Source organism: Nipponia nippon, unplaced genomic scaffold (assembly GCF_047370975.1).
Source record: "Nipponia nippon isolate SJK-2023a ecotype South Korea unplaced genomic scaffold, ASM4737097v1 scaffold_5, whole genome shotgun sequence".
Taxonomy (NCBI): Eukaryota; Metazoa; Chordata; class Aves; order Pelecaniformes; family Threskiornithidae; genus Nipponia; species Nipponia nippon.
The window spans coordinates 30863213-30888111 of record NW_028262369.1 but is presented as its reverse complement, the minus strand read 5'-3'; the positions used below and the strand labels follow the sequence as shown (position 1 = coordinate 30888111).

Below are 24899 nucleotides of genomic sequence, written 5' to 3'. Positions count from 1 at the left end.
GTCAGGTCTCAGCTCCCGTTGTGGCTGGTTGATGGCAGGGGCCTGATCCCCTCCACCTACGATGTCCCTTCCTTCTGTTGTAACCTTGGGCAGGCAGTCCTTATTCCAGGACCCCATTTCCCTCAAAGGAAAGAAACCCAAATCCCCCAGAGAGGCCCGAAATGCAGCCCAGCCCTGTGGGGCTCAGACTGCCGGATGGCAGGGTGCAAGCGCTGGGGCTCGCTGCTCCCCACCCCAGGACAAGGAGCCACTTCACCCTGCTGACCCCCAAGGGGACACCAAGCTGGGAGCAGAGGGCCACAGGTCTGTACTTCTCAGAGGACGGCAGCTGGAGGCGCCCGGGGGAGCACAGGGCCTGGTTATGCCAAGCAAAAGTTCCCCAAGCAGCTGGTCAGAGTTTCCGTCGGTTGAACTGAACTGAAGATAAATGTGATAAAGCTCGAGGAGGAAACAGCTCACCAACCTGCACCAGCCGCTCCGGCACCGCATGGCACGGCACAGCATGGAGGACCTCTGCTGGCATGGGAACCACAGGGCAAGGGCCCAGGGCCACTGTTAGCCCACAGCTAGCCCTGCAGTGCACAGGACAGAGACACCACAGAAGTCAGGGGTCTGTCCTTTCCAGGCAGGTGGCCAGAGCTGGGGACCCCAGCCCTCGGTCATGCACGAGGCTAGCCACGAAACACATGAGGCTCAATAGCTTTGCAATGTTTACTCTTGAAAAAATAATCCGATTCAGAGAGCGGCAAGCCCTGGGGATGCGCACGCACCCAGCCCTACCATGGCTGCCACGGGAGGAACGGGGAGGGTTGGAGAACAGCATCCAGCAGGCCCATCGCGGTGTGTGGAGAGGAGGGAGCTTGAAGCCCACCAGTCAAGTCCTGCTCTTGCTGAGAGCAGGGAGCCACAGCCCCTTGGTCACTGCCGGGCAGGCAGCAGAGAGGGGAACTCGTCTTTAGCCATTCCCTAGCCATAGGACCACCTTCCCCAGCCCAAGGAGGAGCTAGGAAGAAGGCAAGCCTAAGCCCTGCCAGAGAAGGAGGTAAAGGGGGCGCATTTAGTTTCAGGGAGAAGGGAAACAGGGCCTTGGGAACAGAGATGCCAAGGAAAGGGCATCACAGTGGAGAGTTGTGTAAGTTTTTCCACAGCAGGGTAGGGGGAGAGCAGCTTTCCCCAGGGAAGAAGCTGAATCCCTTTCTCATTGAGCTGAAAGGAACTGCTTTACCCCCAAGGACCAGTGCAGAGGCCACCTGCCCACTGGCTGCCAGAGCAGAGTCTCAGCAAAGGGCAGTGCTGGGGGTGGCAGAGGAGGGCAGGGTTGAACCCATGCCCGGTACCACAGTCTCAAAGGTGCCACCCTGCACCCTCTTGTTTCCCTTCTGGGTCCGTGCTGTCCCTGCTCCTGGGACAGGGTGTGTAAAGGACCACAAGGGTCAGAGTCCCTGCGACCACGCTAGAGCTGCTCTGTGTCCACACAGGACTCATTTTGGCCAAAGAGGAGCAGATTTCCCAGGTTCACAACTATTCATTCCTACACTGGGCAAGGGAGAAAGGAGGGGAACAGGGGATGGAGCCAGGGGGACAAGGGACAAAGCTCCCACGGCTGCTCCCATGTAGGCTGGGGGCTGCCAGCTCTCCACGCTGCTTTCCTGCTATCCTCCCCTTCCCACAAGCAATAAATAAATAAGTTAGTGTAGTGTAGACCCCGATGCTCAGTTCACAGTGAGAAAATGAAGGGGAAGAGCTCCTGCGACCACAGGGAAATGGCTGAGCAGCAAATCCTCCTCCCAAGGGCAAGCCAGAGCATAGCATCCCTGCTCAAGGCTGGGGGACCTGGGCAGAGAACTGATCTCTCGCTGCATGAATGAAACAGGGAGGTGCACTGAGCAAGGGGACCAGGACTGCCCCCAGGCGGGGGGGCAACGGACATTAGTACCAAATGGCTGGGGGTGGGAGGGGTCCCTGGGGTCCTTCCTAAGGCACAGGAGGGGGGACAGGGACCCCCTTCCTCTCCATGAGGGGTGTACCACAGCAGGAGAGCCAGGCTGCCCATCCTGGCTCAGCTCACAGCTTCCCTGCTAGCAACGTACCACGGTAAGGGTGGGGATTCAGGAGGACAAATCCCCTCTGTTTTCAGCAAGAGCTGCGGGTACCTGGCCAGGAAGGAGGGAAAGACAGGGTACAGTACCACAGGCAAGGACCACACCAGAGCGCAGCATCTCTCACTCCAGAGGACCCTGGTCCATCCTGTCCCTGCAGCCGGGGGTATGCCCGCTTGCTGCTCCCATCTCACTCTGCAAGGCACTTTCACCCCCTCTCCCAGGACTCGGGATGCAGGGCTGCTCCCCACAGAGAAGGTGGGTGAGGACAATCTGAGCCGCAGCACACAGCCTGGTCCACTTCCATCTACAGTCATCTCCAGCTGCCAGAAGGGCAGGGAAAGGAAAGGGGCACCTGACCTCTCTCGTGCTGGGTATAGGGTGTCCCCTACGTGTCCGCAGCAAGTCAGCTCCTCTTCAGCATTCCCTTTTGCCTATGAACTGGGCTGCACCAGTCGCTGCAGCCCAAGAAGCGAAGCCGGCATGCAGGGAGATGTCCAACCCAGCATACAGTCTTCAAGGTGCCTCCATTGTGCAGGAGATAGAAGAGATGCTGGAAGATCCCCTCTTCACCACCATGTTCACCACTGGGCACGGAGCCAGCCAGGCAAGAGTTAATAAATAACACCCAGCTGGTAGGCTGCAGCACTTGCACATGAGCATGCTGCCTTCTCAGGACTCCAGGGCCAAAAAGGAAAGCAGAGGTGTTTCTTGAGGCCCCCCCTCTAGCCCTCAGTTGAGCACCTCCTTCCTCCAACCTTGCCCAGCCAGGGGGCAACAGAAGTAGCGTTAGTAAAGGGTCTGTGTTAAAAAAAAAAAAAAAAAAAAGTTCCTGGGATGGGAAGGACCCTGTCCCGTGCGAGGGAGAGGGAGACCACAACAGGGGGCTGGAAGGAGCCCGAGGTCTCATTTTGCAGCCTGAAATGGGAGTCTGTGTTCGGTCACCAGCCTCTGAGAGCTGCTGCCAACTTTGTCTCTGCACTGTGGAGGTCTCCGTCTTCTCCCGGTCCCCCTTGCTTCCCAGCTGCCAGTCTCATGTCTGCTCTGCTGCAGCAACTGCTGGCACTGCCACCGCCCCCTCCTCCTTGGCAGGGGGCTCCATGTAGATCGGTGTCACTGACGAGGGCTTCTTGGACCTGCAGGTGAGGAGGCTGGATGGGAGCAGGTAGGGGTGGTGGTCTCCCTCAGGAACCCAACTCCCAACAGCCCTGCCTGCCTCCCTGGTACGATCACCTTCCCACCGGGACATCTTCCAGCCCTGGGCACATATCCTGTCCCCCCTCCCACCACAATGGTTCAGAAGAGGAGTGGTATGCCCCAGGACTGGGCTGGGACAGAAGTGGATGATGCAGTGCCCTGGGCAGGGGACAGCGCCATGAGGATCGGGGGTTGGATTACCCAGGTTGCTGTGCCGCCGATACTCACGAGTAGGGGGAGGCAGGGACCCCCACCACAAGGAAGTGGTTCTTCTTGCGGAAGAGCCGCCACAGCCCCTTGTGGTTCCCACGGACGTCCAGGTCCCAGATGTGGAGGCACTAGGATGGCGGGGAGGAAGGAAGAGGCATCAGAGCCTGGGGAAAGACATCAGGGCCAGGCGTCCCCTGGTGAGGGAAAAGCCACCATCTCTGCCCCTCACCAAGCCACAGCAGAGAGGCAACAGCACCTTGATCAGGGCAGCACAGGACAGCACCCCTCCAGCTACCATCAGTGAGAGAAGAGGGGGATCCCATTCCCGTCCCTGCCTCAGGACAGGGGGTTTGACCATCACCTCCATGCAAGTGATGGAATCACCCAGACAAGCTCAGACCCTGGGGTCCCACACAGGGAGATCATAAGGCTTATCTCCACTGAGCCAAGCATCTGCCCTGGGTGACCCAGTGCCTTCTGCAAACACCAAAAGCTTAAATACCACCCAAGGGCAGCAAGAATGCATTTGCTGAGCTGCACTCAAGGCCACAGACAAACCCAGGAACAACAGCCAGATGTTTCCCAGCAATGCTGAGATAGTGCAGGGGTGAGGATGGGCCATGTCAGGGGCCTCACCTTGGCAAGCTGAGTCCAGGTGGTGAAATCTGCTTCCTGCTCCATCCTGATGAACATGACGTAGACCCTGCCCTCAGTGTCAGGCACAAAGGAGTCCTCACAGGGGTTCTTACTGTGGTCCAAGACCTCAGCCTCACTGTGGAAACAGAACAGGGAGTGAGCGGGGACCTCACCTTCTCCCTGTTCCCACTGCAGGGTACTTCAGAGAGGCAAGTGGTGACTGGAGCTGCCAGGGCCACCTCCACCCTTTCTTCTGTCCTGCTTGGTTCACCCAGTGATCCTCACCGTCTCCCAGCCTCCCTGCAGGCACTTACCCCAGGAGCCGATGAATTTCAGTCTCGTAGGCATCCTTCCTCAAGCTGTTGGAGGAGGAGAGAGCACAGAGATCAGGGCAGAGCCAGACAGTTTGATAAGCAGGGATCATCCCACGATGATCCAAACTTAAGACTGCCCCCTTGTAATAGAAAAAGGCAGGTTGGCAGCCAATGAATGGAGAGCAAGGACTGCCACTTATCCTGAAGGATGTGGCACCAAACACGTGACTCTTCAACATGCCCACCAGGAGCACAGGGTAGCTGAACCCAACCTCACAAAAACCACTGCAAGGACTCCCCAGCGGAGGCCAGTGTGCTGGGGCTGGAGGTTATGGCTGTTGTTCCAGAGGGAAGGGAGATGCCCCCCAGCACAAGGGGACAAGGGTCAGGGTCAAGCAACTGTTTCATCCAAATCTCATTCTGACCAGCACTCACCTCTCCACATTTTTAAGCTGGACATTCGGAACTGTGTTGAACTTGTGCTTCTTGAAATAGGCTTCCTGGGAGGAAGAGAGACAGAAGGGAAGGAAAACGAGATTCAGCCATGAGTCAGCAGCACCTGGAGGTCACCTCAAGCATCCCCACTACCTGGAAAGGTGGCTGAGTCAGAGCTCAGCACCCCGATGGGGCGTGGGGGCTGAGGGAGGTCACTCACGTGAAAATAGCCGTTCATGTTGAGTCCCACGATGCCGAAGTGGTAGGAGCGCGAGATGTCAGGGATGATGCACTCCCGGCCCTTCCGCTGCTCGGGCATCCGCATCCACATGTCCCAGTCCCAGAGCTGGGGACGGGAAACTGCCACTCACACTCAAGTTTGGGGACATCATTTGGTAGTGTGGCCATTCAGGGACCTTTCTGGCTGCCCACCACCTCTAGCCCCTTTGGCCCCAGCCTGCCTGGGCTGTTCCAGCCAGCTCTGTGGCTGGTTATGTGGTTCTCAAGTTACTGTATGTCCCAAATCCATTCTGCTTGGGCATGCTTCCCAGTGGAAGCTCAGGGAGAGCCAAGGCCCCTCCAAGAGCTGTACCCACACGGACTGGGTGATGATCAGGGACTGCCGATGGGCAGAGATGGGGGTGCAGAAGACAGGGTCCCACTAGGGTACTCACCTTCTCAGGGGTTGGCCACTTTGGCTCCAGCTCATCCTTGTACAGGCTCTTCCGGAGCACCCAGCCTAGGCCTGGCATGGTCTCCACGCGGTACAGGAGCGAGGGGTCCTCAGCTGTGTGCTCATAGCCCTGTGACGTTAAGGGGAGCATTCAGCACCCTGAATGAACCCCTACCCTGCCAAAATAGAAGGCATCTTGCTCCATTGAGACTCCCAGCATGGGGAGCCGGGGACAGCCACTGGGAAGCGCATGGCAGGGACAGGATGGTGATTTGCAGGGGCACTTCTGAACAGTTCAGAGCTGAGGAGACAGACCCACCTAGGGTGAAGGTGGGGGGACACCCCGCTTTACAGACAGAACTTGGACCCCAGCCTGACATGGGAACAACACAGGGCAGAGGTGTCCCTACTCCACTGTCCTCCCTGACCCACCTGGTCATTCCAAGCCGAGATGCAGTACAGGCTCTCGTCCTCCTCCAAAAGGTGTATTGACTGGCTCAGAAAGCTGAGGAAAGAGTTGTCCAGTCCCTGGTCAAACATCCTTCCCCCAGGCAAACCAAGGCAAATTTTCCACAAAGCGACAAGCCACTGCCAACTGCTGGGACTGTCTAACCCATCTCTTGGGCTGAGATGGCCGATGTTGGTGTGAGATCAGGGGAGGAGCACCCAAACAAGCTAAGCTGCATCTCACCATGGGGAGGGGACAATATTGTCTCCTGCTCCCTCAAAGTCCCTCCTCCTTATGAAAGAACTGGAGCCCTGGTAGATGCTGGCCCTGTCCTCTTGCCACGGGGCAGTTCTAACCGTGTGTGTACAGAATGGATCAGTGTTCCCAGAAAGCAAACCAGGAAGAGATCCCAGACCTCAAAGTTGAGTGCATTGAGTGCCAGGACAGTGGACTCAAGACTCTCTGCAGGCAGAGCTCAGTTATGGCTGTTGCCTGGGGACTGTTCAGCCTCAGGTAAAGTGAGCTACCGCATGGCAGGGATCTGGCCTCACCTGAGCAGCCAGGGAGCTTCTAGGAAATGCCCCACCCAAACAGGAGCTCAGGGACCCACAGCTTTACCTGAAGAAGTCAACAGAAATGTCAAGGTCTTCCTCCAGAACCACGGCAAATTTAGCATCCTGTAGGGCAAGGAAAGATGTCAGAAGGATAGGACCAGGACAGAGCAGAGACACTAAGCAGCATCCCCTGCCCCACAGGAGCAATAGCAGCTCCCATGAGGTGGGGGTCATACATGCCACTCTCCCAGGGAAACCCTGCGCTGTCTTGCTACCACAGGCGAGCAGCTAGACAGGGTGCAGGCAGAGGTCTCACTCACCGGGAACAGGTTGAAGGTTGCAGTCAGACTGGCTTTGTAGTGCTACAAGAAAAGGCAGATTGTTGCCTGGGTTAGCATCAACCCCTGGACCACAGGGAGGGGTAGCTTGGCACAGATGTGAGGCTAAGCCTGCCTCCCTTGAATGCTATCCCAGGTCCCAGGAAATAACTCTTCCAGGACTTGGGAAAGGTCTCTCACCTGGGAAACTCTGGCATTTTTAATGCTGATGGGAGTATGCTGGATTCCTGAGAGGCCAAACAGCTCCACGACATCCATCGGCTCCTGCAATGGAAAGGTACAAAGCTCATCAAATGTGTGGGTCTGGATACATTCTCCCCACCCTCTGACAGTGTCAAGCTCCCTGGGACAACAAGAATAACTGTGGGTTCCCCTGCATGTGGCTGTCCTCTTGGAGGCAAGTGAGGCTCAAAATAATGCTGTGGTGTAGACCCCACAGCAAGGAACTTGCCAAACCCTCTTGGCCCTTCAGCCCTTAAGTATTGCCATAAGTTTCTGTTAGCCCTGCTAGTTTGTAGATCCAAAGTTGTATCCAAGAATATCTGAGAAGCCCAAATCCCCAGTTGCCCGTGGACAGTGCAGAAAGAAAACAAGTATAGCCAGGAACACCCAGCAGCTGCTTAATGTTGAGACCACAATCGACTTCATTTTCTCTCACAGTTGCCAAGAGACCTCTCTGACCAAGCACATCCACGCTGGGGTCAGAAGTAACCCACATTCAGGCTGACATATCTCTGCCCCAAGGCGGCCCCACCAAGGCCTTCTCCATCCCCTTACTGTCCATCCCACCTCCTAGCCACAAAAGAGAGAAAGAGCTCCCATTGCACCAGCTGTTCCCCCTTTCCCTGGTATCCACCATGGCAGCACAAGGAGCATCCAGGCTGCCCCCTCATAGCTGAGGGATGCCACTCCAGTTGCCATGGCAATGGATGCTGCTATCTTTAACCACTCTGATGTGCTGCAGTAAGAGCCTGCATAAACAAACCAGCTCCCCCAGCCCCACAACCTGGTAGTGGTGGGAGAGGCCTGCAAGGGAATGAGCCTGTTCCCTTCCCACCTCCATCACAAGGCAACCAGACAACAGCTCATGTGCTGCTGCAGAGATGAGGGCTAGAAAGCTCCTGAGACCTACTAGGATGCCAAAGGCCTGTCCCAAAGCACATCCCACTGCCAGAGAGCCAGGGCTTGCAGTGGGATCTTCTAGGGCTTTATAAGGTTTTGCTGATGGGAAGGTCTTTGCCCTCTAAAGGACCAGCTCTCCTCTACCTGGCCACAGCTTTCATGAGTCTTGTGAAAACAGATCGTTTTGGGTCTCTTCACCTCTTACTGAGAGTGGAGCTGGAGAAGCACAGCTGGACTGGTTCACTCTGCTTCATGCAAGGGAGCTGGACAGGTGGTGTTACACCCAGGCTGGCAATACTCATCAAACAAGAAAGGGGGATGGGTAGAGCCCAGCCTGACCACCTCATTCCTGCACACCAGTCTCTTTCGGACACAGGGATGTAAAATTTGGGCTTTGGGAGAGGCCAAGGCAGCTTTACCTTGCACGCATGGCTTGGCTAAGCTGACTGACAGCATAGGAGCAGGTGAGGAGCAGTGTGACCCATCTCAGGAGGAAGGGTGAAGGGGCTTACAGCCTGCTGCCCACCAAGGACTGGGCCAGCACCACATACTCTCAGCTGGGGGACCAAGGACCTGGCTACAGGGACCTCTGGGAGCACTCTCACCTCGTAGTACCCATCGATGAAGACTGTGATCATCTGTGGATTGACGCCCTGAGCCGACAGCAAGGAGCGCAGCATCCTAGGGAGAGATTGAGGGGCCTGAGCACACAGCCGCAGCGGGCTCAGGCTGCTCAGCAGAGGTGTATGGATCCCTTGGGGTGGGGGAAGGGTATGTGGTAAGGGAACAGGGCCTACTGCCCTTGGGCTCTTCCCTTTCCCATGGCCAAGGACCCTGGGATCTGTCCAAGCAGGTCTGCCCACGTTGCTCATGCAACCCCAGGAGGAGGCTGGATCCTGCCAGCAGGATGAAGGGGAGGGCCTGGGCCAGGTCTGGTCTTGTGGCACACAGCAGAGAAGCCATGTCCCCTGGAAGTGCTTACCTGTACAGGTAGTTGGGGCGGTTCCCTGCAATAACAGCTACAGGCACATCGAAGACTTTATTGTCCTTGAGCTGGGAGAGAAAAATGTGTGTGAGTGGGGCTGGGAGAGGCCATGCCAACCTAAATGATTCTATGATTCTGTGCCACAGAGAGCAGGATCCAACGGGTAGGGATCAGCCCTGCTGTTAAACAGCAGAGCTGCATAGTCCTACCCCTTGGCTCAGGACCACATGGACTCCATGCAGCACTGCTGGAGACCCTGCCAGCTTTCCCCTTTCACCCCACCTCAGACCCAGCTCCCAAATTCCAACTTGCATCCACCCGGAGACCTTTGTCCAAACCCTTCAGCACTGTGCCAAGGACAGCCCAAAGGCCATGATAACTGCTCCGTCTCCAAATGTACAGGCTCTGCTGCTTACACTCATGTCTCTAGAGCCATGGTAACCTGGCAGCTCAGGGCAGACAGAGGGCAAGGGAACTCTCCTTCCCCAGCATGATCTGACCACAGATATTCACCTTACCTTTGCTGGGGTTAAGAGCTTGCCCAGAGGCAGTTTTCACCACTCAGCTGGAGTTTAATGACAGGGCTCTGCACCTGAGCTGCAAACACACCTGGTCCAGCCCAGCCCTCCCTCCTAGAGCCTTCCCTGAATACTCTGCTCCTGCACTCACAGGATCGGGGTTGAACTCAATAGGCGTGGGGTCTTTGCAGCTGCAGACACTGCCATAACCTTCTACTTTGCTGCAGAACCTCTTCCGGCGGCGGTTCAACTCTGTGTCAGGCCAATGGCACTCAGCATCTGGAGGCACCAAGGAGAAAAAAAGACTGCTCATCCCCACGGCCTCACCTTGTGTGCTCCAGGCTGCACTGCCACATGGACAGCTCTCCCTGGGCTCAGTGATCACCAAGCCAGTCCTTATTACTATGAACAAGCAACACTTCTGGATGCCACATATAACCACAGGAGCCATTCAGAAGCCATCCCCACCATATGGCCTCTCTGAGCAGCAGTGGGCCATGTTCAAGGCCAACAGCCAGAAAAGACTGGACCAGGTCTGGTTTGGAGAGGTGACAAATGGCCAGACCACATCCCCACTTGCCCATCCTCACCTCTCTCAACAACCTTGCCTGGAACTGCCATGGAAGCAGGAAGAAGGGAAGCTGGCCCTATTTTAACAGTTACCATCCCCATCTCAAACAGCCTTAAATCCATCCTGGGATGTTGCCAACAGACCCACAGCTTTGACTCAAAAACACCAAGACCAGCAGGCAGACATGTCCCAGAGATACCCAGCACCGCAGAGCGGGTCTTACTTCCTACCTTCCACAGATGTCAGATGAACTTCAGTCTTCAGCAGTACAGGGTCACCCCACGTTGAGAGGGCGGGCGACTTGGCGTGCTTCTCGCCATATACTTCCCCTGGAGCAGGGACACAGGGTCAGGACTGTCTGGAAGGGCCCATCCCCACTGTGTCAAGGCGCTGTAGGCTCAGGGTGGCAGCTTGGCACTGTTTCCCCACTGGCCTCTGGCGAGCTGCTGAAGGGACATGCTCTGGCTCCATCCCCTCCCTCACCCCGAGGAACAGAGTTGCCTGCTCTCTCTGGCTTGTTCCCTGCTCATACAGTGTGTTGGAGATGGGCTGGGTTTGTCTTCACCTGACTTCTCCCCCAAAAAAGGGGCCATGAACCCTCTCCTGGCCTGTGCTAGACTCACCTCCCTTCTTCCCCACAAATGTCCACATGTCTCTCCAGCTCAGGAATGGTGCAACTTGGCTTCCCAGGCTTTTCAGGACATTCTTGGCTGTGTCCTTGAGGTGAAAGGAGCCTTCATCCTGGAACAAAACACAACCCTGCAGCTGAGGTCTGGCTCCCGATGTAGACAAGGAAAGTCTCCTGTCAATACCAAAGAGGTACAGCGCTCACTCCTACCCTTGAATCAGCTGAGCCAGACACCTTCAAGAGCAGGTTCCTATGGTCTCTGTGCCACTAGACCTGTCGTTGGCTTCACCATTACCCACAGGGAGGTCAGAGGAGTCACAGACTCCTGTTTCCTCAAGACCAAATTGTTCTCAAGCAGGGCCACGTGTTCAGCAACACTTCACACAGCTAAACCCAAAACCTTGAAGAAACACAGTGCTGCTCACACAGTAGCCCAGAGCCAATACAGTCCACAGTGTCCCCTCTAAAGCCTGGAACTGGGACCCAGAAGGGTCCCACCACATCCTTATATTTCCTCATGTCCATTCTCCACCTAACCTCTTGTTTATTGCTGCAGGCTCCGGCACATTTGCTTTTTGCTCTCCTGCCTTGCTGGGCACACAGCAGTATCTGTAGTAACAAGGGGGAGCAAGAGGACAAGGGAGGCGATCCAGCCAGGGAGGCGTAGCCCAGTGGGGATGTGACATTTAGCCCTGGGAATGCCTGATGACATTCAGAAGGCAACCACCCAGACAAACTTTAGGGCGTCCTGACTCGAGGCGACTCTTTCTTTTGATTCTAAGGTCACATACCTTAATGGTGAAGATCAGGATTCGGCCCCGGGCAACCATGTTGAGGAAAAGTACCATGGCTTCATCTTCATGGGGAGAATAGGTGTCAAAGACCCTCTTGGCCATCACATGACCCTGTTGGTATTCAAACGTCAGATGCCTCTTAAATGCTATACAGCCAGGACACGTAGAATTATGGAAATCTGACCTGGAAGCCTCAGTCCCTGAACAACATGATGAGTTACTTTTCTGGTATGCCAGGGAGTTAGTCCCCAGGCAAATTCAGCCCTTGGGCCTTCACGCACGACATGAAGTGCATTGAGGTCCATGGGACAGCATTACCCAACCTCACAACTCCTCTCCTGCCTGCTCCCCAAGGACAGCTAGGCAAGCACAAAAGAAACACTGCAGGGACCCTCTAGGAGACCATGCCATGCTCTGGAAACTACAAGCAAATAAACATTTGGGGACTTCTCTCCTGGCTGCCCTTTGCCTCATGCACCCAACAGTTAAAGAGCAAGGACGAACACCGCCCAGTAAGAAAGACAAATGCAGACACACAGGGATGCTTTACCGTAGCCTGATTTAAGACGATGACGTGGATCCCTCTTCCCTGCTCCCGAGCCTCATCTTCCAGAACCTGCAAGTGGAGAAGCGATGAGAACCACACGCCAAGACCTCTTATTCCCTGCCTGTTCAGCACAGCAGAGCCCCCAAATAAGGGGCAAGTCTCTCTCCTATGACATCTGGCTTTGCTCATGGCAGTTATGGATGCAAGAGTAGAAGACAACATGGGACAACACCTCCACAGTCCTGTAGGCAGGAGGGCGATCCACTTCTTGCCAGCCACCGAAGTGCTCTCACCACCCGCTGCTTGAGGCTTCACCCGTTCAGCTCCACCCATCCTCTGCTCACAGGGACAGCCAGCCCCCGTCACTTACTGTTGTCCCATCCACAGCCACATAGACCTTCGACCGGCTGGAGTACACCTCAACATCCAAGACCTTCTTGTTGCTGACAGGGTGCCTAGGGACCTCCACATTCAGCATCTCGTCATCTACAGGGGAGAAATGCCCAGTCTCAACCAGCCAAGGCACCTCTGGCTTGTCCCTGGTTGATGCTATCCCAGCCAAGCCTCCAGAAGGTCATGCCCACCAGGTATCCCAGCCCAACAAGCCATTGGTCAGAATCTACAGAGATGGCAGGTAAGGGAAATCCAAAATGGCAACAGGTCTGGCCCCAGCTATCCCCACACAGACCTCTGCAGCCAAACATGCTGACGCCTTGAGTAGACAGACCAGGAATGGGAACAGCCTTTTCTATTCATTTTTGTTAAACCCACATGCACAGACCTGTCTTTTGTGCTGTAGCTGGTCACAAATTTGCCCTGACTTAAAGAAATTCCTTCCCTCCCTCCAGTTTCCTTGCTTGCAAAGAAAAGCAAGATGCTGCCCCTCACCGTAGTCCTGTGCAGACTCCTCTTCCTCCTCATAAGCAGCTTTCCTGGTGTCCAAGATCAGCTTGATGTTCACAATTACAGTCACAAGCAGGAAGAGGACAGCACCCGTCTGCAAGGCAGGATGCTTTGCATTAGCAACTTGTAAGTAACAACCCCAAGATCAGGCCACCTCCTTGGCAAAGGCTGCAGGGCGCCCCAAGGAAATCCTGCAAGGAATCATAAGCATCTGTTCTTTCCCCAGCTTTCTTCTGGGGGAAGGCAAAGAGAAAGAAATACAGATGACTGAGTTTTAGGGTGCAGCGCTTTCATCAGCCGGAGCGCGCTGACTTCCCGATATGTGAGAATTAACCCACTTCCAACATATCCCTGCTTGCAGATCTGCGAGCAGATTCCTGCTAAAATACTGCATCAAGGTTGAGGGTCTCTGCATGAAAAGAGTTTGGCAATTCAGAGTTACAGCTCCCACGGTAACCTTAACTTCTGCCTCTCCTGCAGCATCACCGTTCTCGTCTCTCCCTCTGCAACCAGAGGACGTATTCAGGGTATTCAGAGGGAGAGAAGATGCTGTGCGACTGCAGCAAGGCAAAGGGTAGAAGCCCAGGTCTGACTTCAGGAAACCGCACTGTACCACAGGCTGCAGAGAACAGCCTGCAGCCTTACTGACTGCAGCACACTTCAAGGCAACCTGCATGGATGCTGACAGAGGGCTATGGGAAGATCCAGGGGCTATGGAGGAGTCCATGGGAACCCCCGATGTGAGCATCACCATTGCCCATGGCCTTGCTCTTAGACTAAGAGAAGGGAGAAAAGACTACAGCATTTCTACAAGCACCTGTATTCAGTTAAATGCATCTTGCTCCTCTCTTCCTCAATTTCAGTCTTTTTCCTGGCATTTGGACCCAGCGTAAAGCAGAAACTACTCCACGCTAAAAGGGGCCTTTTCTGAGACAGAGTCACACAGAAGACTTGGACCACAAACATCCCATGTTGGGAAATAACCCACCTGCAGGTGTAAGCTGCAAAAGCACACCTGACCACGGCCAAGAGGATGGTCTTAGAGCTGCAATGCTGGCCTGGGATGCAGGACTGAAACACAAGACTGCAGCTGAAGCAATTTGTCTTTATTTGACGCAGGGAGCTTTGTAACCCAGGGCCCATGTGCTTCTTCATGGTGGAAAGGTGACAGCAGCATGTGGTGGCTGTGGGGCTCTGCACATGGACAAAGTCCCTGCCTGGTAGCTACAGCCCTGCCCCAGGGCTGAGGAACAGCTCTAGCAGGAAGCCCAAAAGCTGCCCTGGACAGTCACGCAGTGAGGGAAGGCTTTGTCGTTGGATTTAAGACACAAAGCCAAGCCCTGAGCAGCTATTACCCCCAAAGCTAACACCACTGCAGGGCTCCACTACCAGCCTCCATGCCATGAGGGTCCGTCCAGCTCACAGCAGAGCCACCACAGAGGCCCAAATCTGACTGCTGTGTGCTGCTGACAGATGCATCCCATGGCCCAAAAGCTCTGTCCCCTTGGCCCAGCCATGCTTTGGATGTACCAGATGGTTTCCCGTTTCAGCCACGCAAGCTCAGGGTCCTACTAACCTCCCCGGAGCATCCCAAGACTCAGCATGGAGATGTCACAGCAACCAAGGGAGAGGAGGGAAGAGTTTGGTGGAGGCTACTGATAGCCTGGTCCCCCCAAAAGAGGATGCTGAGACAGGTCTTGGGTGATTCTGAGACTCTTCCCTCGCCCCTCAACCCCCCAACAGCTTTCTTCCTAAAAATCGGTGCCTTTTTCAGCTCTAGGACCCTCGATTCTCTGAGGTCTGGTATGGGGTTGAGATCACACACAGGCCTGCCCTTGGTGAGAGGCACTAAAAGGATCCCTGTCCTACCCGGCCAGCTACTGCCTCAAAGCTACGAGTTGCTGCTGTCTCTGCCAAGCAGCCAAACGGGTTCGAGAAGTAACAGAGGAAGATGGGCAACTAGCAGTAAGACCACATGATAATATAAGCGTCACTATTGCATCTTGGCTTGGTGATTTCCTGTCGATGCAGGAGTATGAGCACCTTTTGGGATCTGTGCAGAGAAAGCTTTTAATTAGGCAAGAACAGAGCCTTGGGCTTGTGGCAAGGGGCAGGCTGTGCCTCGCGGCCAGCAGCAAGGCCACCTTACTAACCTGCCGAGGCCTTCCACCCTGGTCAGTACTGGAGACATGGGGGAGCAGCCCCAGTGATGAGAGTGAACAAGGCAGCACCAAGGAAGACCAGCAGTCAGGTCTAGCAAGGCTGGCTCAGCCAGAGCTGCTGATAGAGGCCCAGCTGCTCTATGCTACTCCATACCTGCAGCTCTGGTTGACATATTTTAAGCCCAGTTTTCATCTGTGTTTTAAGCCACAGCAGTGCCATGAAGGACAGATGACAGCAGACAGGCTCTAGCCTGTTGCCCCCAGTGTGATGAGCAACGCCCGCCTGAATGACCAGGCCCGTTCCCAAGCCCCATGTACCCCAGGGCAAGATGCAAGACTGAGCAGTCTCCTTCCCCAGGCAGCCCTGCGAGCCTTCATCCTCGCAGGCACACACAAAACCCTCCCCTGCTCCCTCCCACAGAAACCAACTGCCAGATTTCACTGAGCTCTGCTCATCTCAGGAACAGCCCCTTTTCTGCACGGGGGGCCAAACCCTCCCTGTCCTTACGCCCCCAGACACCCCCCAGGACACTGGCTCCGCTGAGGATTAGCCATTCTACAGCACAAGCGACCAAGCCTGTGGCTTTCCCAGACACCAGCTGCCTCTGAGGCATAAGATGCCATTACCCAGCCCTATTTTCTCTGTCCACCTGTTGTGTATTATACCAGGCTTGGTTTGCAAACCAAATGGGGCAGGGATGGTTTCCCACTGCAGGCAGAGCCCTGCTACACTCGGCATGGGTCTGGAACCAGGAGGGGACTAATCGGTCAGGTTTCTAGCTGAAAGCCTCCCAAGGATGCCTGGATAATTGTATCTCCTGCCATAGCCACCCAACAGGTCCATTTACAGCTGGAAGGAGCTGCTAGACATGGCAGACCCTTCCACGCATGAGGGCAAAGCCACTGGAGGTAGCTTTTAGGGGGACACGTTATGCTTCCCCAGCACGTTAGGTCACCCAGGACTGCCAGCAGACCCACCTCCGCCCATGCAGCTGCTCCATAAGCTCGTAAACCCTATAGATTATCCTCCCTAATCCACCACAGGCCTGCGGGTGACTCACCTGGCACAGCTTCCGCAGCGCGCGCTGGTTCATCAGCTTGTACTTCCAGGCAAGGTACCAGCTCCGCTTCTTGTGGGGCTTGATGGCAGGGTTGGGTTTCCACTCGTCCATAGTCACGAGGGCCGGCACAAAGGCAGCTGCGTGAGGCAGGGGTCAGGACGCGCTCTGCTCCGCTCTCGTGTCCATCGGGGCTCCCTGCCAGGATGGGACGGGCGCGGGGTGAGGGAGGCGAGTGCCTTCAAACCCTCTCCCCAGCAAAGACAGAGCCTGGCACAAGCAGTGGCCATGAGTGGCACTCATATACCACAAGCAGAAGCCCCATGGAGCCTCCCTGCCTGCCACCACCCCCAGCCAGCAATCCAGGAGGCCAGGCTTTGCTGGAGGACTGTAAGCAGGGTGATGGGAAGCCCTTGAACCCATGGGCCAGTGAGAACCTCTGCTCCAAGCCAACACCTTAGCGAGGCTGGTGCAGTGTGGTGGGCCCACTCCCACCCTCTGGAAAAGAAAAGTGGCCAAAAGCCGTGAGCTGGTGATAGGCCCCAGACGGGCAGGCGTTATGGAGGTGCCGTCACTGGCCATATCGGCCTGCGGGGTCCCTGGTGGGGAGAGGCACCCTCCCCACTCGTAGCAGCAGGGCTGTGAAGCAACACCATCCCCACTAGTGGGGACGCAGCTAGCTAGCCTAGACATGGGGACCACAGGTGGGCCATAGCCCTGCTGGAGCTCCCGGCCCCCCGGGGCAGAGAGGCTGTGCCCAGGTGAGGCCAGGCTCCCCACGCAACCTGCTGGGCCTGGGGTGGGATGCGGAGGCCCAGTGGAGCCAGGGGCCTGGCTGGAGCACAGGCCTCCCCCGCAGCAGAGCCAGGCAGGACAGGGAAGCACCAATTACAGGGCAGGGACCGCACAGCAGCCGCCCGGGGGTGGAGAGGAGGACCGGGGGACCCGGAGCCCTTCGGGGAAGGGCCCCGGCGATGCCGCAGGCGGGTATCGCGGAGGGAACCAGGCACTCGGGGGGTCGGGGGGCCCAGGACTCCGAGGAGGGGTGGCGAAGGGGACCCAGGCGCTCCGGGCGGGGCGAGGGGAGAATCACGCGTCCAAGGACGGCGGTGGCAAGGAGCGGCGGCCCTGCCGGAGCAGCGGCGAGGGGGGAGGCCCAGGCGCTTCGAGACCGCGGAGAGCTCGGGGCGGGGGGTGGGCGGGAGTCGGCCGGAGCGGCCCGGAGGGGGAGTGCCGGCCGCGCTACTCACGGTCCGCGCGGGGAGGCTGAGGCGGGGCTCGGCGAGGGCTGGGGCGGGCTCGGGCTGGGGCCGGGCCGGGCAGGGCAGGGCCCGGCGCTGCCGCCGCCGCCCCGTGAGCCGTCAGCGCCAGCGGGGCCGCCCCGCTTCCGGCGCCGCAGAGACGCCGCGGGGGCGGAGCCAGCGCCGGCCCCGCCCCCCCCCCAGCGCCGCTCTGCGCTCCCCGGCGGACCTCGCTGGTGCGCGGCCGGGAGCCGGGAGCCGGGGGCGGGGCGGGGCGGGCGGGGCCGGGGCGGGGCCGGCGGAGGGGCGGGGCCGGGGCTCGGGCCGGGGTGACAGCGCGGCCGCCGCCCCGCGCGGCGCCGTCGCCCCACCCGCATGGAGGGCGGCGGGGAGGCGCTGCCCGCCGACCTGCGGGAGCTGGCCAGCAAGGTGGGACGGCGGCCACCCGCCGGGCTGCTGCGGGGGCTGCGGGCCGACGCCGCCTCCGCACCGCCGGCACCGCCGGCACCGCCGGCACCGGCCCGCGGCGCCCGCCCGCCGCTCGCCGACCGCCTGCGGGCGCTCCGCCTCGAGCTGGTGAGTCCCGCGGCACCGGGGGCGCCGCCGGCCGCCCCCCGGTAGCTGCCTGCGCTCTGCCTGCATTTTGGGGGACCCCCCCCCAGCCTTCCGCTGCCCCCCGGCCCACGCAGCATCCCCCCCCGCGGGGTCCCACCTCCGTCCTGCCCCCCTCGCCCCCCGCGCCCCCGGGGCCCTGGCTCCGGCGGGGACTGGGGTGTCCCGGGGATCAGGATTTAGGGCAGGGACCTTCGCCAAGGGCACGGCGGAGGGTCCGGCCCTGCGCGCCCGTCCCCCGCCACGGCTGTCACCCTCTGGGTGACAAGGCACAAGCATCGCCGGGAGGTTTCCCGGGGTTCGCTTCCTGCTGGGGCTTCTCCAGTGGCTAGCAAAGGGTTGGGCTGCTCCGGTGGCAGCCTTTCCTGGGGACCGTGGGAGTGCCGGTGGCAGCTTCCTCGCCTCCCTCTCTTCGTGGAGGGAGCAAATACCGGCGATGCCTGCGCCTCTGGGAAACGTGGCGAGATTGGGCAATGGGTTCAAGTGCTGCTGGGGGAAGGGACTCTCCCACGCACACACACACACTCGAGCGGGAGGGAATGAGCATCGTTTCCATAGGGAAACAGGCTAAACACGCCCGCATCCCTGCCTGCCACCCACGGGGCTGGGGACCCACCCAGCCTGAGCCCTTCGCACCCATGCTTTGGCCGGTTCAATATTGCCCATCGGCGTAAAAGCTTTCATCCTCCCTCGGCTTTCATCTTCCCTCCGTGCTGGCTTCCAGGCTGCACTCTGACCGGAGGAGAAAGGTCTGCAGGCCCTGGGTTGCTCGGAGGAGGAGGAGGAGGAGGAAGCAGCCATGGTGTTTGCCCTGCCCAGGTGCAGGCAGGCTCAGCCCACGGTCTGCAAGGCCTGGCTTTGGCCGTGCGTTATTAACCTCGGCTCAGAAAGGCTTTTCCTTTCTCTGCCCTGGCTCTTCTCGCTCGCTGGTGAAGAAGTGGGGACACCTCGCACCCAGGTCATTAGCCTGAGAATGGCACCCGGGTGCCCAAAACGCAGCACGGCCCCCCCTGCCCCCATCTCCCCATCCCCATGAACAGGAACCAAAATTCCCCTCCCAGCAGCAGAGACGAGCAGACCCAGTGATCAGAGGAGAAGCTGGCCTGGGAGGGGGCGGTGGGAGGAGAAGACAGCAAATTCCCACTCTCACCTCCCAGTCCGAGGAGGATGGGGCTAGATGTCTCAAAGGGAGATGGTGCCTGCAGGTTTCCCATGCGCTGGGGAGGGGACCAGGACCATATCCCCCCGGGGGGATGCTCTCCCTGCCTCTGCCAGCCCCTGGAGAGCATGGGGAGGAGCGCGGCTGTCCCCCCAGCTCTGCTGGCCCCTGGGGTCCCCTTTGAAAGAGCGGGGGACATTTGTGGATGTAGGGGAGGACAGCATTGCAGGATGCACATGGGGAAACTGAGGCACAGAGCAGTGCAGGGTGTCACATCCCAGAGCAGGGATCCAGGCGGATCTCCTCCACCCTCTGCCACACGCTCAGGACCGCGGTCGCCTTCTTCCCCTCCAGGTGCTGCTGCTGCCCTGGGTCCGGATGCCAGCGGGTACCATGTGGGAAGCACCGGGCGGGCTTTGGGATGGGTATGGGGTTGGTGTGGTGTACTCGCCACTGCATCTGGAGGAATATAGAGAGTATAGGAAGCAGCTGGACCTTGGTCTCCTCCCACACTAACCTTGCCTTACTGGAGAGGGGGTTTCTCCGGGTGCAACGGGAGTGGGCAGGCTGGCCTGAAATAGCAGCAAATCAACGGCTGACTCTTTCCAGCAAACAATGTGGAAAGCGAGGAACGTTTTCCCACCCTCCGCTCTCGGGGTGGCTCCCCTTGCATCTCTGACAGCCACAGGCTCTTGTGGCAGAGAAAAAAGGGGACCCCCCCCGTCAGGGCTTCTCAGCCTTCCTCCTCCCGTGCCTTCTCCCTGCCAAGGCCAGATGCTTTAGCAGTGCGTGCAGAAAAGTCCATTGTAGGCAGTTTTTGAAATAACTTGCCTAGAAAGGAAGTTTCTGCACTTTGAAGCTGGCTCCTGCCCCAATCCGGGCACATAGCTGCTATTTTTTATTCAAATCCAGCTTGAGGAGCGTGGAGAGGGCATGGGCGGTTGGTGTCGGGTCTCTACAAATCTTTGCCCCTTTTTTTTCTGTGTCCTCTGGACTGAGGCATCACGTGCTGAAACCCTGGCTGGAGTTTTCCCAGGCTCCTTCCTGGGATGCTTTTGTTGCTGCACTCACTGTGGGACCGGAGTCGGGGGTCTTGAGAGACCATTGGGTCACCCGTGGGCGGGCGGGTGACTCTGAGGGCACCGGATGCTGGGGACCAGGCGCTGTGCTTAGAAATGATCCCGGGGGACCGCGTGGATTTCCATCACAGCTTGCTGCTGCTGGGGACAGAACGTGTTAGTGAATGAGTCCATGGGCATCCGCAGCTCCCAGGCTGCCTGTACCTGTCCTGCAATGGGTTTCTCTCCCTCTCCCCCCACTGCCGCCTTATTCCCTTTCCTGGCAAAATATTTTCGTCCTGCGCAGGGGAAATCCAGTGGCTCTCGGCGGCCAGTATCACACAGACAGGAATGTCTTGGCACGCGGGGCTTTCCGTTAGGAAAACAGATGTTTCTGCAGCAACTGAAGTTTTGCAAAGAGCTTTCCCCGGGCTCGGAGGGGCAGGAATCGGCGAGGCAAGCGCTGTGATCTGCAAGCCCTGTCCCCCTCCACCATCCTTCCCCATTTTGGGAGTGATTTGGATCTCAGGCTCCAAATCCTGTCATGTCATGTTGTCACCAGGCTTGGATCAGACCCTAGAAGGGGAGAAGTAAATGCATGAAGGGGCCCGGCCGAAACAGCCCAGGGAGGTGCTGGCAGTCCAGCCAGACCCTTGCCCTGAGCAATGCCCCAGCATATTCCTGCCTGGTCCCAGCTGCCTCCCAGGGCTTGGGGGACGCTCTGGGCTCAGATCTGCACCCAGTGCCTCCAGTTCCTTGCCTATCCCATAGGAGACAGTGACATAAGTACCCTGGATTTATTTCCCCAAGGGGGTTGGTGGCCAGTGGGTGCCATAAGTCGTTGGTCCCCAATGGTTGTGTCCCCAGGTCTTGGACAGGGTTGGTTCCCTGCAGGATCCTCCCCCATGCCGTTCTGTTCATCAAGCAGCTTGGGAGACCTGCAGCCACCACAGTGGCACCTCTGCCGGGGTGGGCTGGGACTCGGGGCCCTTGGCCACTGGGGTCACCTTGGTCCCCTCAAAAACCCCACACTCTCTGTCTCCCTGCCAGGCCTACCTACGAGCGGTCGACGTGAAGATCCTACAGCAGCTGGTGGTGGTGAACGAGGGCATCGAGGCGGTGAAGTGGCTGCTGGAGGAGAGGAGCACGCTGACCAGCCGCTGCAGCAGCCTGACCAGCAGCCAGTACAGCCTGGTGGAGAGCCAGGCGGCCTCGCGGCGGGGCAGCTGGGACAGCCTGCAGGACCCCAACGACAGGCTGGACAGCATCTCCGTTGGTAGCTACCTGGACACATTAGCTGATGACATGGATGAGTATTCTCAAAACACCGCTGAAACCGCTGCCGCATCTGTGCCGGGCAGAGCCCTGGTCAGGGCAGAGCAGGATTGGGTCAGGATCGACCCTGAGAGGGGTCTTGCAAAGCAAGAGAAGGGCAAAGCGGAGCACGAGTGGCCCCACGTGGACCTCTCCCCACCTGGGCTGCCCCAGGATCACCGGTTTGCTAAGGAACCCCAGGTGACCAACGGGTATTTGGGCCAGCAGCCCTCCTCTCTGGAACCAGGCAGAAACACCAAATTGCCGTCGGGGGCCGGGGAGAGGCTGGGGAAGGGGAACCTGGGTGGGAAGGCTCGGAAAGCCGAGGATGACTTTGAGAACTGCAAACTCAACAGCAAACTGCACCTGGAGTACGATGCCCACTGGCGCTGGCTCCAGTCTCAGGACGATGTGACGTTCTTGTAGCCTGTGGCTTCGCCTTCCCAGTCCAGCTCTCCCATCTGCCTGCTCCGCTTCACTTGTCTCTGCTTGGGAGAGTTGGAGTGGCTGGAGAGGGGGGGACAGGCTGGCTTGGTGGTGTTGCACTGTTCCTCTGACCCCCCCGTCAGTGTTTGGTGATGCAGCCCTAAGGGACGGGGTGCCCGCCCCATGGCGAATTTCTGTGAGAGGTAGGATGAGGTGGATCTCTGTAAATTTAATCCTTTGCTCTGGGGTGGTGCTTGCAGGTGGCTGATCACTCCTCTGTTGTCCTTGATGTCGGTGGCGGGGAAGGGTTGGTGGGGAAACCTGGGACAGCAGGACTCCTGGCACCTCTCTCTGACTCCACCTCTGCCCTCTAATCCTCAGTCTCATCTGGCAAAAACTGGGGACCCTTCCCCCAAACCAGCTACCCAGGGAGGACAGGAGATGCTCCCATGCATCCACAGCTTGGTGGCACCAGCATGCGAGGTGCGAGGTGCGGGGCAGGACCATCAGCAGGTCATCCCTGTTGGATGTGCTCATTTCCATCATCGTCTTTAAGGCCAGTGTCCATCCAGGGTAGAGCTGACCTGGGGCACTGGGGGTTTGGCCGCAGCACATGGTGGATGCTAAAATCCCCTTCCTGGCGGGTGAGGCCCTGCCTGGTTTAAAAGCCTCTGTGAAGTGTGATCAGGGCGGTCACTGTAGCTGCTCCTCTTGGGCTGCGGAGCCTTTGTCCATGCCCTGCAGAGGAAGGATGACGGTGCAGGCTTCCCTTCCTGATGTGATTACGTGAGAAGGGCAAAACACTGGGTGGGAGATGGACACCCCGTTCTCCCAGTTTGTTTCTGGACTGTCTCCCACCTTGGGACCAGGTCCTGCAGAAACCCCGGGACGTGTCAGCGTATGGGCAGCCTGGCAGAGCTTGCGGGGCTCAGACTCAGAAAGTCTCGTGCTTTCCCCTGATGCAGTGTGATGGGGGTGATGGCTGGGATTCTCCATCTGTGTGATGAATGGTGCCAGGTCTCTGCTCCCTGCCAGCCACCAGAAACATGAGGCTTCTCAGCCAGGGTGGATTTGCAGTGACCCTGCCCTGGAGACATCATCTTCCCTGTCCTTTTAGCCTTGGCTTCTGCCTGTGCCTTTTACTGCCCACCCACCATGCCTCCCAGCACACCCCTCGCCCCTGGCTGGCTTGTAGAGCATGGCTTGCAGCTGGAGCTGTGTGCAAGCTTGGGCAGGACCTGCTCCCTTCACCAGACGATGCAGGGAAGGACCTGGGCATCCCACAGCCCCCTGCTTCAAGGAGAGGGGCTTTTCCACATACGTGGACAAGCCTGGAGGGTCCCAGCTTCCCAACCTGCAGGTGTGCCTGTCCCTGGCCGAGTGCTGCGACAGCTTTGCTTTCGCTGCAGTGCTGTCATTCCTCTGCCTGTGTGGGTCACAGCTGGGCTCTGTCCTTGCTGGGGTGGTGGGAGTGGAGACAACATCTGAAGTCAATGGGAAGCCAAGAGAGAGGGAAGACCTGGCTGTGACTATTTCTAGATGCGAGATGTGAGCTCGCTGTGGTTAAGGCGGCGGTCGGGTGTACGAACGGTTCAGCTTTGTGTCTCTGAAGCAGCACCTTCAATGGAAACTGCCCCCTGTGCCGAGGTCCCCGAGCACCCTCCCTTTCCCCCACAGATCCTCAGGGCTTCCCTGGATGGACACAGAGAGCTGGACAACATCCAAAATTCCCAGAGACGGCACCTGCCAAGGACTTGGGTGAATCCCAGCAAACTGGGACCAGGCTGCCCTATGCGAGCATCCCATCTGCCTGCCCTGGAGCAGCCGTGCTTGGCTTGCTGTCGCCTGCAAGCAGCTTGTGGCTCGCTGTGTAGCTCTGCGGCTGAGCCACCATGTCCCCCAAGGCCAGCTGTCCCCCACTTTCCTTCTAGCCCTGCATGCAATGAATCAGCTGAGGGTCCCTGGGGGAGACGGGGTAAGTCCTCCAGTGCTGTTAAAATCATTCTCAACAAAAAATAGCTGGCTTAATAAATGGTAGTGTTTCTCCCAGGCCACGCTGTCAGTGCTTTGCTGAGCTTACGGGGTTTCTAGGGGAAAGGGAGAGGCTCCAGTCTGAAACGTCCTGGAGCCACCAGCAGCTCTGCAGGCAGGGCAGGTTTAGCCCCCAGTCGTGAAACAGGCACAGACCACATGCCTGGGGATCTGTCCCTTGTCACATCAGGGTGGTGACACTTAAAATCACACTTCCTGAAGCAGCTGGGTACCTGAGCACATCTGCCAGGAGCGAAGAAGCTGGTGAGACCGGATCTCTGGGAGATGGGGCATATTGAGCTCGGCTGAACTATGTCTCTAGCTACAGATGGCAGCTTTGCCCTTCTTGCCCCAAATTTCCATGGAAGATCTTTCTAGGTGTTTGCCAGCCCCGTTAGCTGTGCTGGAGTCTCCATTTGCTTCCCTTGTTCTCCCCCCTCCACCTAGGACGTGCAGGGGGCTCTGGGTATAGGGCAGAGACTTCTCCAGCCCAGCCCTGGGTGGGAGCAGCCACAGTTCTGATTTCAGGCTGTTGGGATTTGCTCCTGGGTGGGTCCCTTTAAAACCACTGGAGCTGGTGCTCATGCAAACATCAGCCTTTCCAAAGCAAACGCAAGCCACTTATCCAGTCCTGCCATCCCGGCCTCAGCATCCGTTCTGGCTCATTGGCTTTGAAACCGTGAGCTTTTGCAGATGGAGAGATGGATGCTGGAGCCAGCAGGACTCTGCAGGATTTCCCCATTTTCTGCTGGGCTGAGGTAAAAAATAAAATAAAATATAATGAAGAAAACCATAGAAACAAAATGCCCAGCCCATTCCTCTTCCACACCTAGACCCTAGTGGTTGGACTGCTCTGTGTTGCCACA

At 57.9% G+C, this 24899-nt stretch overlaps 2 protein-coding genes across 3 annotated transcripts; one reads left to right on the top strand and one right to left on the bottom strand.

Moving 5' to 3' along the window:
• Window positions 1–697: 697 nt before the first annotated feature.
• POMGNT1 (protein O-linked mannose N-acetylglucosaminyltransferase 1 (beta 1,2-)) lies at window positions 698–17571 on the bottom strand. 2 transcript variants are annotated; one of them, XM_087733518.1, is made up of 22 exons: window positions 17443–17571; window positions 16196–16390; window positions 12958–13066; window positions 12440–12555; window positions 12073–12138; window positions 11520–11633; window positions 10724–10841; window positions 10331–10429; window positions 9681–9808; window positions 9009–9079; window positions 8632–8707; window positions 7085–7168; window positions 6887–6928; window positions 6631–6689; window positions 5997–6069; window positions 5566–5694; window positions 5112–5237; window positions 4892–4956; window positions 4457–4501; window positions 4143–4278; window positions 3525–3634; window positions 698–3235 (listed from the first exon to the last, which is right to left on the bottom strand). In XM_087733518.1, exons 2-22 carry the CDS (start codon window positions 16304–16306, stop codon window positions 3133–3135), a joined length of 1980 nt encoding a protein of 659 aa, XP_087589644.1. In that variant the 5' UTR covers window positions 16307–16390; window positions 17443–17571; the 3' UTR covers window positions 698–3132. The 2 variants fall into 2 exon arrangements, with proteins under 2 accessions (XP_087589644.1, XP_087589645.1); XM_087733519.1 differs by lacking the exon at window positions 698–3235 and having other exon boundaries at window positions 3535–3670.
• Window positions 17572–17771: 200 nt separating this feature from the next.
• LURAP1 (leucine rich adaptor protein 1) lies at window positions 17772–24054 on the top strand. The gene is made up of 2 exons (XM_087733781.1): window positions 17772–18009; window positions 21313–24054. The coding sequence occupies exons 1-2, from the start codon at window positions 17809–17811 to the stop codon at window positions 22000–22002; spliced, it is 891 nt and encodes a 296-aa protein (XP_087589907.1). The 5' UTR covers window positions 17772–17808; the 3' UTR covers window positions 22003–24054.
• The last annotated feature ends 845 nt before the right edge of the window (window positions 24055–24899 follow it).

Excerpts from the sequence above, each read along its gene's own strand:
- POMGNT1 (XM_087733518.1), bottom strand. The coding sequence starts at position 16,306 with ATGGACGAGTGGAAACCCAACCCTGCCATCAAGCCCCACAAGAAGCGG. Across the intron at positions 12,139-12,439 it reads TGGCTGTGGATGGGACAACA|GTTCTGGAAGATGAGGCTCG; the intron begins GTAAGTGACGGG and ends CTCCACTTGCAG. Across the intron at positions 3,635-4,142 it reads CCTGGACTCAGCTTGCCAAG|TGCCTCCACATCTGGGACCT; the intron begins GTGAGGCCCCTG and ends CCGCCATCCTAG.
- LURAP1 (XM_087733781.1), top strand. The coding sequence starts at position 17,809 with ATGGAGGGCGGCGGGGAGGCGCTGCCCGCCGACCTGCGGGAGCTGGCC. Across the intron at positions 18,010-21,312 it reads GGGCGCTCCGCCTCGAGCTG|GCCTACCTACGAGCGGTCGA; the intron begins GTGAGTCCCGCG and ends TCTCCCTGCCAG.